At 29.4% G+C, this 12,981-nt stretch overlaps 3 protein-coding genes across 3 annotated transcripts; 2 read left to right on the top strand and 1 right to left on the bottom strand.

Annotated features, from left to right (window-relative positions):
• Positions 1 to 2,676: 2,676 nt before the first annotated feature.
• Positions 2,677 to 3,297, bottom strand: LOC128036236 (B3 domain-containing protein At2g32645-like). The gene has a single exon (XM_052627177.1). It carries the CDS (start codon positions 3,295 to 3,297, stop codon positions 2,677 to 2,679), a length of 621 nt encoding a protein of 206 aa, XP_052483137.1.
• A 412-nt stretch (positions 3,298 to 3,709) lies between these two features.
• LOC105781267 (B3 domain-containing protein At2g24670-like) lies at positions 3,710 to 4,327 on the top strand. Its single transcript, XM_012605805.1, has one exon. The coding sequence runs from the start codon at positions 3,710 to 3,712 to the stop codon at positions 4,325 to 4,327; it is 618 nt and encodes a 205-aa protein (XP_012461259.1).
• A 4,368-nt stretch (positions 4,328 to 8,695) lies between these two features.
• Positions 8,696 to 12,656, top strand: LOC128031853 (tropinone reductase homolog At1g07440-like). The gene is made up of 5 exons (XM_012607867.2): positions 8,696 to 8,863; positions 9,072 to 9,279; positions 10,103 to 10,319; positions 11,274 to 11,380; positions 12,303 to 12,656. The coding sequence occupies exons 1-5, from the start codon at positions 8,775 to 8,777 to the stop codon at positions 12,513 to 12,515; spliced, it is 834 nt and encodes a 277-aa protein (XP_012463321.1). The 5' UTR covers positions 8,696 to 8,774; the 3' UTR covers positions 12,516 to 12,656.
• Positions 12,657 to 12,981: the final 325 nt, after the last annotated feature.

Genomic DNA, 12,981 nt, shown 5'->3' with positions numbered 1-12,981 from the left:
AATAATGAAGAAATCAGTCCTCTATTTATACTAGTAACATAAGGGAAAACAATAAAAAGGCAGGGGCAAAGAAGTAAAAAAAAGCACTGAAACTACCCCCACTATTTCAGCCCAAACAGCAAAAAATTCCTAGATTTTCCAGAACAATAACTGTGTGGAGAAAATAACACTCTTGAAAAAACATGTGATAAGCCTATGGCACAATTGCTCAGTGAGAGCAAGATGTACATATAAAAACACTCTTAACAGCTTATACTTAACCAATGTGGGATGTACCCACTAACACCAACCCTTTGCATTACCAATTGAGGATTCATAGCCACCCTTTAATCTAAACTTTATTTTTAGAATGAATATCAAGTTTATATATGAGCTTTGGTTTAATGTGCAATTTGATACATAAATTTTGATTTGGTGCAATTATTCACGTGAAACTTGAATTATGATTCATATGCATACATGAAACTTTGATTTTAATTCAATTGTCACATCTAAAGTAATGAATACTTACATTTATTTTCAAATTGGATTAATAGAATTATTTGTAGATGCAATATATCATTATAAAATAGTATTAATTGATAATACTGTTAGTAATTTAGCTAAGCAAGGCCTATGAAAAATGGAATCACTCCTGACCTCATGTCACTATAGCTATAGAAAATTATTTTACAGGGATTTTCATTATATTAACCCTTTTAAAAATATATATAATAAATTAATAGATAAAAAAAAAAACTTAACACACACCATTTATATGGGTATATATTTATACTTTCACCCTAATAGTTGCATAATTACCTAAGATTTTCTTAGTTGCGAATATTTTGGGAACACAAGTGGAGTTCTTTGGATTATTTGTTGGAGTTGACCAAGAAAAAATGCAAGAAGGAATTTTTATGGAGGAGACGCCATATCGTGGAAAATATGGGAGGATCAAAATGCACAACTGTTTTTCTCTTATGTGAACCCTCAAGTGAGTCGATTGTAAATATTGAGTTTGAAAGTCGAATGACATGAGTTCTTGAATGAGTTCGAGATTGAGAAGAGGATTTAGTTAATTGAGTGTTTTGGATGTGGTGATGTAACAATTGTTTTATCCATAGGTGAAGTAAAGGTAACTAGGGGTGAGCGTTCGATCGAATTGAGTAAAAAAAAATTTGAGTTAATCGAGTTCACAAGTCCTATTTTATCATCCTAATTCAATTTGAATTTTTTTCCGAATCAAATCGAATGAAATGAAATTTGAGTCAAGTCGAATCGAGTGAAATTAAAAAAATTAAACATGTTAAATAAAAATATTGTTACATTATAACTAATTTCATGTTAGAGCATATAAATTTGAAACCATATATATTTGAAAAATTTTCAAAGCAAAAAAAAAAATACTTGAGTATGATAAATTTGAATCATTAATTAGATTCCATAATTATTATTTTAGAAATTTTTAAAATTTTAAAATTTTTATATATTTTAGAAATTTTATAAATTTTTAAAATATAAATTTTGAATTTTTATAAATTTTTGAATTATAAAATTTATTTTATTTTATTTTTGTAATTTTGTTGTGAGAGACCGATTTACTAATTTTCAAAGTTGAGAGGGACCAAAAGGATATTTATACCAATCTATTATTTGAATTATTCAAGTTATTCAAATTGCGAATTTCAACTTGACTTGAACTCAAAACTCGAATCAAGTTATTCAAGTTGAATTGAACAATTCAAATAACTCGAAATTCAATTTTTTTTTTTGAAATCGAATCGAGATTTAGGTGCTACAAATTTGTGGTGTTGGCAATTGATTTGAAGGGTATGGAGACAAATTATTGAGTTTATTTAAGTTACCGTTGATTTAATTTTAGTTATAGAGACAGTAATAAAATAAAAAGGGCCTTTGGGTCTACATTTTATGCTTCCATATAATAAGCAAATATACATTTTATATATTTTTTAGAATTATTTCCATAATTATTATTTTAGAAAATTTTAAAATTTAACTTTTATATATTTTGAGAATTTTAGAATTTTTATGATTTTTAAAATATAAAATTTGAATTTTTATAAATATTTTGAATTTTTGAAAATTATTTTAAAATATTTTATTTTGTAATTTTGTTGTGAGAGAGATTAATTTGCTTATTTTCAAAGTTAACAAGGACCAAAAGAGTATTTATATCAATCTGTTATTCAAATTATTGAGTTATTCGAATTGTGAAATTCAACTTGACTCGAACTCGAAATTTGAATCGAGTTATTCGAGTTGAATCGAATAATTCGAATAACTTGAAACTCAAAATTATTTTTGAATCGAATTAAATCGAGAGAGAATAATAAATTATTGAGTTTTATTTATGCTACCATTGATTTAATATTAGTTAAAGAGAAAGTAATAAAGTAAAAAGGACCTTTGGGTCTACATTTTATGTTTCTCTATATAATAAGAAAATATACATTAAACCTTTGAAAGAGGATTTAGCTACTGTTGCTAATATGTGTTTAAGTCAGGCAAAGGGATGAAGATAACATCAGAGTTTTACATTGTTATTTTGGAGGGTTATGTAATAAAATAAACCAATAGTTTTGGTTCAAGTAATACTAATATTTAACTTTAAACATAATTAAATATCATCATAAACTACTTCTTTAACTATAATTTTTTTGGGGTTAAATCAAGTTAGAGTTTTTGAAGTGCAAAGCATAAAGTTGAGCCGACTCGGAACGACCAGAGTTGAACAACATCTTTAGCTTTGAGTCGGTTGTTCTTTACAATAGAATTCCAAGATGTCGTAATGACATACATTGAGTTTTTGCGCATATCCCACCATTTAAAATTGATTTCAGTTTCCTCCATGGATGGTTCCACCAAGCAAGCTTTAATGGCTTCTTTATTCTTCAAACGCTCAACCTCGGATTCGTTGAGGAATTCACGGGATTCGACTTGCGAAAATGGTATCAACAATCCACTCGCTTGGGGGTTCACATCGGAGAAAAACAGTTGTTTTTGAATCACCAATACGCAATTTGATCCGCCCATGTTTTCAACAATATGTTGTTTCAAGCCTTCAGGCATCAGTGGCTTAGGTGGATAAGAGGTAATGGGTCTCTTGTTCTTGTTATTTTCTTCTTGGATTCGGCGTTTCCTTTTCAATCGACCATTATTCTTTTTCTCATTCATGAAGGTTTGCTCTTGCATTTTTTCCTGGTCTACTCTCACAACTTCTAACAAATAATCCATAGCTGTCCATTCAGGTTGAATCCTTGTGTTCTTGAAATCTTCAGAAGTAAGAAGCTCCATTTTTTCTTTTAGATAGTCATATAGCTATTAGGGTGGAAGTATAAATATAGAGACATGAGAGCTGAACAGTTCGTGTAGAATTGGGTTTCTTTTTTTATGAAAAATATGAAATAAATCCAAATCCAAATCCAAATCCAAATCCAAATAGGAATAGGATGTCATAGGTTTCTGGTTCTGTCAATGTTTAGAGCAAAGAAATTTTTTTTTTACATATTGGATTTGGATTTCTATTTAAATTCAATCATCCTATTCCTATTCCTATTCCTATTTGGATTTGGATTTGGATTTGGATTTGGATTTATTTCATATTTTTCATAAAAAAAGAAACCCAATTCTACACGAACTGTTCAGCCCTCATGTCTATATATTTATACTCCCACCCTAATAGCTATATGATTATCTAAAAGAAAAAATGGAGCTTCTTACTTCTGAAGATTTTAAGAACACAAGGATTCAACCTGAATGGACAGCTATGGATTATTTGTTAGAAGTTGTGAGAGTCGACCAGGAAAAAATGCAAGAGCAAACCTTCTTGAATGAGAAAAAGAATGGTCGATTGAAAAGGAAACGCCGAATCCAAGAAGACAATAGCAAGAACAAGAGACCCATTACCTCTTATCCACCTAAGCCACTGATGCCCGAAGGCTTGAAACAACATATTGTTGAAAACATGGGCGGATCAAATTGCGTTTTGGTGATTCAAAAGCAACTGTTTTTCTCCGATGTGAACCCTCAAGCGAGTCGATTGTTGATACCATTTTCACAAGTCGAATCCCATGAGTTCCTCAACGAATCCGAGGTTGAGCGTTTGAAGAATAAAGAAGCCATTCAAGCTTGCTTGGTGGAACCATCCATGGAGGAAACTGAAATCAATTTTAAATGGTGGGATATGCGCAAAAATTCAATGTATGTCATTACGACATCTTGGAATTCTATTGTAAAGAACAACCGACTCAAAGCTAAAGATGTTGTTCAACTCTGGTCGTTCCGAGTCGACTCAACTTTATGCTTTGCACTTCAAAAACTCTGACTTGATTTAACCCCAAAAAAATGTATAGTTGAAGTTACGAAATAGTTTATGATGATATTCAATTATGTTTAAAGTTAAATAGTAGTATTACTTTAATCAAAACTATTGGTTTATTTTATTACATAACCCTCCCAAATAACAACGTAAAATTCTGATGTTATCTTCGTCCCTTTGCCTGACTTAAACACATATTAGCAACAGTAGCTAAATCTCTCTTTCAAATGTTTCATGTACATTTGCTTATCATATAGAGAAACATAAAATGTAGACTCAAAGTCCCTTTCTATTTTATTACTCCCTCTTTAACTAAAATTAAATCAATGGTAGCGTAAATAAACTCAATAATTTATCTCCATGTTGTTCAAACCACCATAGATTTGTAACACCAAAATTTCGATTTAATTCGTTTCGAAAATAATTTTGAGTTTCAAGTTATGTGAATTATTCGATTCAACTCGAATAACTCGATTCGAATTTTGAGTTCGAGTCAAGTTGAATTTCGCAATTCGAATAACTCAATAATTTGAATAACAGATTGGTGTAAATATTCTTTTGGTCCTTGTCAACTTTGAAAATAATCAAATTAATCTCTCTCACAACAAAAATTACAAAATAAAATATTTTAAAATAATTTTCAAAATTCAAAATATTTATAAAATTCAAATTTTATATTTTAAAAATCATAAAAATTCTAAAATTCTAAAATATATATAAAAGTTAAATTTTAAAAATTTTCTAAAATAATAATTATGGGACATAATTAATAATTCAAATTTATTATACTCAAACTCAAGTTTTTTTTTTTTTGTCTTCAACGTGTTTGTTTTTATGTCAATGTGACAAACCAAGTATAGTGCAATTAATACGATGATGATCAGGCATGCAATCGTAGAGGAATTAGCTGCATTCGGAGCGATTGTGCATAAATGTTCTCGAACTGAAACTGAGCTCAATGATTGCTTACTCGAATGGAAGGCAAAAGGTTTACGAGTTACCGGTTCAGTGCGTGATGTTTCGAATCAAGCTCAAAGGGAAAATTTACTAAACACTGTTTCTTCTGAGTTTAATGGGAAGCTTAACATCCTGGTAAATTACTGAAAATATTTTTGTGTATGTATATATATATTTTTATTGCAATTTAATCCTTAGGCTTATTTAAATCTTTCGATTACTCGTGCTCTAATATTTAAGCTAGATCTTGTCATTTAATCTTAATTAGGGTTAATAAAGTAATTTGAGTCCATTTCATCAAAAATATTAAGGGTAAATTACAATAGACTTCACCCAATTATGGTTTCTTTTTCTGTCACTCAATTATAGAAAGTTCAAATTCACCACCCAACTATTAGTAAATTGTTTTTTGTCACTTAACCATGAAAAGTTATAAAATGATCACCTAACTATTCAACTTTGTCATTTTTGGTCATCCACTGATTAACGTAAAAAATAGAAATACTCAAAAACCTAAGATAGTTGGGTGACAAAAAAGAAAAAAAAACCAATAGTTGAGTGACTACAGTGTAGTTTACCCAAAAATTAATGATAATTGTAACCTAATAGAATCAATTTTTTTTTCAGGGGAGATCAAATATAATATACACCATCAAGTAAATTTTGGGTAGGGTTAGAAATGTTGATGGCTGGGAGGGTCGGGTTAAGTTTGGGCTGGGCTTAAACATGATATTGATATATTTTATGTTTGCTCAAATTGAACCTAGCAAAATAGATGGGCCTAGAATTTTACCCTAGCCTGTCCATATTATATTTTAATCATTTTGAAAAATATTTATATTACTTTTATTTAATATTAATAGCTTTATATATTTTTTGCATTTACTAAAATTTTATATATAGACATCTTAATATTTTTTAATGTTTTTAGTATTATATATTACTATAGGTTTAATTTTTATGTATTGTAAATTTCATAATATAATATATATTACAAACATAGAGAACGAGTTGAGCCGAGCACGGGTCTTGAATGCTTGAGCTTGAGTACGACCGTATTTTAAACAGGTCTAATTTTTTTGTTTAGACCTATTTTCTGAGCCTAATATTTTGGGTTGGGTCTTGCAATTGTAGTCCTATCAAATTTTACTCAAATATGAAAATTCGATCCATTCTACTTGAATATGTTCTATTTAACAATAAAAAAGTTCAACATTTTGAAGCCAAATTGACCCGAAGCTGAAATAACCTAAAAAGACCCCCATAATAATTCAACATGCAAAACCCGAGCTTTATCCCTAAATGGCACAAACCCAAAATAAATCGAAATAACTCTAATATGAAATTATAACTCAAAATTTTAAAACTTGTGCTAACCCAAATACAACCAACACAAACTAACCCAATCCAATCAATTAAAGTGGTATGTTTTCAATACTATTCTTTTACAAAGTTATGTTATTACGAGGATGTTTTTATTTTTAATATGTTTATAGTTGAATGTATCTAAGAGGCCCCCATTACAGGAACATGATTAAATTAGTCTCTCTACTATTAAATTAGTCCCTCTATTTTTTTAACATATTGTATTCTATTTATTTTTTGGGATGAAGCAATATTTAGTCATTGAACTTGGTATTTTTCAATTTGGTCCTTGAACCTTTTTTGGTCCACATTAGTCCCAAAACTTAGTAATTTTCTTTTCTAATTTGGCCCATGAACTTAGTTCAATTAAGGTGTGATGATGTACCACTTTAAGATTGTGTCATGTCATCATCACCTAAGAATTTAAAAAATTATATAGAATGTTAAAGTTACAAGTTTAAGGATCAATATTAGAGTTCCACGCCATCATGCCCTAACAGAATCCAAGTTTGAGGACTAGATTGAGAAAAGATGTCATGTTCAGGGACTAATGTGGACCAAAAAAAAGTTTAGAGCCCAAAAGTTGGAGATGTTGTCAAGTTCAAGGCGTACTCAAATTGTAGTCTAGATTTTAAATTGGCCCTAGAACTTCAAAAATTTCTTATCGAATCTTTAAAATATGTCTATCGTGTCAAGAAGGTCCTTCTGTCAACCTAACTATTTATTGGGGAGGTATTCACTTACACTGGTGTAAAATTTAAGTGGTTTTACACTCTTCTGTAACTTTTTATACAATCAATATTTTAATAATACAATCATCATATTTCATTATCTATTCATATAAAATAATAGTTAAAACAAAAATTATTTTAATAAATTAAAATTAATTTAAAATATCAAAATACTTATCAATCAATAAGTAGTACCCAAATAAAATTGTACTTTGGCCCCCTAAAATATAAAAATTTGATTTAATCCTATAAAGTTATAAAATATATAAATTATTAAAATGGTAAAATTATATTTTTACTATCGTAAAAATAAAAATTTAATTTCAACCCTCTAAAAAAATTTTGATTCCGTCCCTGATAGTACCTATACATGTTGTATAGCTTGGTCGTATAGCTTGGATTTCTATTAAACCAAAACGACAACCACCGACACTGATACGATAATAACAACAGCCAGGCTACCTACCATGGTCGTATAGCTTGGATTTCTATGAAAATGGCAATAATTTTCAGCAAATCATCCACACACACATATAGTAAAACACATACACTATGTGGATGGTTGTGTGCCATCCACAAATAAATATAGTAAATAAAATTATTACATTCTTTCCCTTGAGTTTCGAGTTTAAGATTTAGAGTTTATATTAAGTTTAGGGTTTCGAATTTTTTTTATACAATGCATACTTCTACTCATAACCCCTCCCAATCTTAAATTGAAGAAAAACACGCATGTAAATCCGTTCAAACCCACGTCCTCTTGGTTGTTACAATAATAACTGTGTCAACTGAATAAGGCTCAATCCACAAGCACGTTTAGGATTTATTTCTAAATAAAAATTATTTATATTTATTTAAAAGTCCTTCCTTATTATTTCACCGATGATGAAGTGTCATATTATTGTTCATTGGCATTGTCATATTATTTTATGTATCCTTAAATTGTATTTAAAAATTAAATAAATAAAATAATTGAAAAATCTTGGAATAAAATAAATATTTTAGATCGACATTTTAACGATATAGGTACAAAAATTAAAGTGTAAAATTAACATTGTTTTACACTAAAATTGGTATTTTAACCATCTAACTGTTAAATCTATTAATATAATTACACTTGTCATAGATGTAAAATTTTGAACCAGTTTGATATCTCTACCATATAAATCTAAAATATTTCATATATTAATATCAATGGGACGGTTGAAAGTTTTTTACACAAAACAAACAGTTAGAAAATTTTAATTTACAGTCAAAATTGACATTCATAAACTATCTTAATGGAATACGAAAAATGAAGATTGAATCATTACAATATTAATTGTATAAAAATATACACGAAATTGTGTACCCCTATATAAAGACCAAAGAAAAGAAGAAGAAGCTGAGAAGTAAGCAAAATGGGAGAAGCAGAGGGGTGTAGCAAAGACAAAAGATGGAGTCTTCAAGGCTTGACTGCACTTGTCACCGGTGGTACCAAAGGCATCGGGTACTTTCCTCTCCCTACTCCATAAAAATTCGAGAAAAAGAACTAAAATATGAGACAACGCGAAAAGGGTTCATCTCCTTTTCGTGATTTGATATGAATTTAGTGGAAATATAAGTGAAAAGAGTGTTGTTGTTTTTTATGCATTCTATGTGTTCGATTTCATGTCAATGTGAAAACCAAGTATTTTTATTGCTGCGACGATGATCAGGCATGCAATCGTGGAGGAATTAGCTGGACTCGGAGCCGTTGTGCATACATGTTCTCGAACTGAAACCGAGCTCAACGATTGCTTACTCGAATGGAAAGCAAAGGGTTTTCGAGTTACAGGTTCGGTGTGTGATGTTTCGAATCAAGCTCAAAGGGAAAATCTATTAAGCACTGTTTCCTCTGTGTTCAATGGGAAGCTTAACATCCTGGTAAATTATTGCTAATATTCAAATATATATGAAAGATCATTATATATATATATATATATATATATGGGAAGAGATCCACCTATATCGATGTAAAACTTAAATGGTTTTACATCCTAATGTAACTTTTATACTATTAATATTTAACAACGCAACTTTAAATTTATTTTTAATCGATCCAATATCTTTATCATATCTATATAAAATATTGTCTATATTAATATATATTTAATGGCTGAAAGTTTTTTACATAAAATCAGTAATTATAAATTTTCATTTTGCCAAACTTCATCATCTACATAAATAGAGTATGAAATATGACTGTTGAATTGTTAAAACAGTAACCGTGTAAAATTTATGGAAATGTGTAAAACCACTTAAGTCTTACACTCATGTAAGTAAATCTTATATATATTACAAGTTGACTCAAATAAACACGGGTTAAGCTAGAAATTTTGTTTAAGGGATCGAGATAAAATTATTAATTTTTCATTTAATCAAAAGTTAAAAAGACTTAAATTGAATGTTTTAATTTTGAGAAGAGGTTTCAAGCTAGATCTTCTCATTTATTCTTAATTAGAGTTTGTAAAGTAATTTGAATCCATTTCATCAAAAAGTTAATAATAATTCTTGCTTTATAGAATCACATTTTTATTTTTAGGGACTTGTTTAATTCTTTTTGTAGTATAGGGATTACAATTGATCTATTTAATAATAGAGGGATTAATTTGATGTAACCTCTATAGTATAGGGACCTCCCATAGAATTTAACCTATGTTTATATAAAATTAATAAAAATTCACAATTTAACCCGTAAAATTTGCAGATAAATAACGTTGGAACGAATATAGGGAAAATGGTGACGGATTACACGGCTGAAGATGTTTCGTTTTTGACGAGCACCAACTTCGAATCGGCTTATAACATTAGTGTATTGGCACATCCCCTTTTGAAAGCTTCCGCCGCTGCAAGCGTTGTGTTTATTTCTTCAATTGTTGGTGCATTACCTATATGTACTGCGCCTATATTGGGAGCCAACAAAGGTAATATTTTACTCTCTTTTGTTTGAAAATATATTTTACATGTTTTATATTTATATAAATTGTTATTTTAAACAGTTGGGATATCGGGAAATATGTAGCTTCAAGAATTGGGAATCATATCAAATTGAGATTATCAAAACACAACGGATTAACTCGACAAATAATTATTAATAAATATTAAATGCGATAAAAAAAACAAAAACAAATAAACATGACATTTTTTTCAGTTTGGTCCTTGAAATTTTTTTAGTTCATATTAGTCCCAAAACTTGGTAATTTTTCTAATTTGGCCCCTAAACTTAGATATAAAATGTAAAAATTCCAAGTTTAGGGACCAATATTAGAGTTCCATGTCCTCATGCCTTAACATAATCCAAGTTTAGGAACCAAATTGAGAAAATATGACATGTTCAAGGACTAATGTGGACCGAAAAAGAGTTTAGAGACCAAAATTGGACATGTTGTCAAGTTCAAGGCGTACTCAAATTGTAGTCCCCTGGAACTTTAAAACTTTCTTATCGAGTCTTTAAAATATCACTATCATGTTAATCAGGTCCTTCTACCAATCTAACTATTAGCTTGGTTGTTAACTGCCAACTCAAATATGGTGTAGAGCATATGTAAAACATGTGGTTCAAATTGTAATTACGTGCAAACAACTTGAATCTGATATGTTTACAATTTGATTCATATATTCGTACTATCATTTAATGACTAAATTGACGATTAAACTAACGAATAGACATGATTGATGTAATACCAATACTTTGAATATTCAATTAAAATATTTTAGAGTTCAAAAACCAATTTAAAATCTAGGTGATAATTTAAGAATGCTTGATACGATTAACCATGTAACCATGTATATAAGCAGGGAGGTAGGTAGAGGCCTTGGCCCCTTGAAATGGAAAATTTGTGCTTTAATCCCTCTAAAATTGAGTGATTTTGTTGCAGGGGCCATGAACCATCTTGCGAAATTCTTGGCATGTGATTGGGCAGGAGATAATATTAGGGTTAATGTCGTTGCTCCTGCAGTCATCAAAACTCCCCTCTCTCAACGCGTAAGAAACTCATCTTTATGCTTATCTTTTATACTCCCTCAATCCCAATAAACTTGGAATCAATCTCGAATGAATCCACGCCATAAGAAGTTTGAGTTCAATAAAGTTTCGATTCTATTCAAGATTTAAAAAGAAAAATCGAGTTACTCAAACTTGCTTGATTAGGCTTCTTCACCTAATGCGAAATGGGACTCGATTCTTTTTCTCGAATTTAATCTCTATAATTTATGTTGAAGTTCGAGTTCAGTTTGAGATTTTTCAATTACTAATAAATATATATATATATTTATAAAAGGATAAACTACACCTAAGGTCACTAAACTATTAGTAACTTTACGTTTCGGTCACTCAATTTCGAAAAGCTACAAATGGGTCATTGAACTATTTGAAAATCTTCATTTAAGTCACTAAACTATTCAAAAGTTTTTATTTAAGTCACTGGCCTAATAAGCTTTTCTTTTTTAAAAAAAAGTCATGCTAGTGAGCTCCAAGTGACGTTTTGTTTATTGGATTTATAACGTTTAAAGTTGTTTCATGGAAAAATTGAACTATAAAAGAGATGGGGAAGAAAATTTTTCGATTGGTGCAAGCAATGCGGACTAAGAAAACTATACAACAGCGATTTTAACAATCTAGTGACTTAAGTGAATACTTTCGAATAGTTTAGTGATTATTTTGTAACTTTTTAAAATTGAATGACAAACACAAACTTATTAATAATTTAATGATCTTAAGTGTAATTTACCTTTAAAAAACTAGATTAAACTTGTACATTATTAAGATATTCAACTCCGCTGGCTCAATAGTTTGACCCTTTTTTTCGAATTGAATTTGAATAATTTTATGTTTCATTTATTAGTACTCAGCAATTAGTATGATCATAATTAGGCAATTATAGGTATAATAGATTTTTTTTTGGCAGTTTTTTGAAGGTAATGAAGAAGGATTAAAGACAGTCATAAGCCGAACACCATTAGGACGGCTTGGCGAGCCGAAGGAAGTGTCGGCCTTGGTGGCTTTCTTGTGCCTACCAGCGGCTTCTTATGTCACAGGGCAGCTTATTTATGTTGATGGCGGGATGACGGTAAATGGCCTCTGTTTTCCAAATCAAACTACAAAACAACATGAGCCATGAGCCGTGAGCCAACTCAAATTTGTGCGTAGTTTGTAAGTTGTGATGTTTAAGACATGTATGAGCTATGAGCTAGTGGATTCATAGCCACCCTTTAATCCAAACTTTAATAAATATTATTATAATAAAAATAGATTTTAAATATATATTTAATTATATTTAAAAAAATTAATTAGAAATCCTAATACAAGCATTCGTGTGAAAATCACAGATTTAAAACAAATATGTTTAAAATTAACATACAATAAATGATAAAATGTATGTTTTGAAACTAACTAATCATAATAACACGTAAAATTAACAACATAAACACATCAAATTAACCATGCTAAATGCACTGCAACTAATTATAATGGTGTTGTCATCAATTGTAGTTCTTGTCGAGTGGACTTATGACACTAACTCGATTAACAACATTATTTATATTTTATATACATATATAAAATTTGTGGAGATAATAAATTATGCA

This window comes from Gossypium raimondii, chromosome 13 (assembly GCF_025698545.1).
Source record: "Gossypium raimondii isolate GPD5lz chromosome 13, ASM2569854v1, whole genome shotgun sequence".
Classification (NCBI taxonomy): Eukaryota; Viridiplantae; Streptophyta; class Magnoliopsida; order Malvales; family Malvaceae; genus Gossypium; species Gossypium raimondii.
Note: the sequence above shows the minus strand (reverse complement) of the source record. Positions and strands in the feature narration are given on the sequence as shown.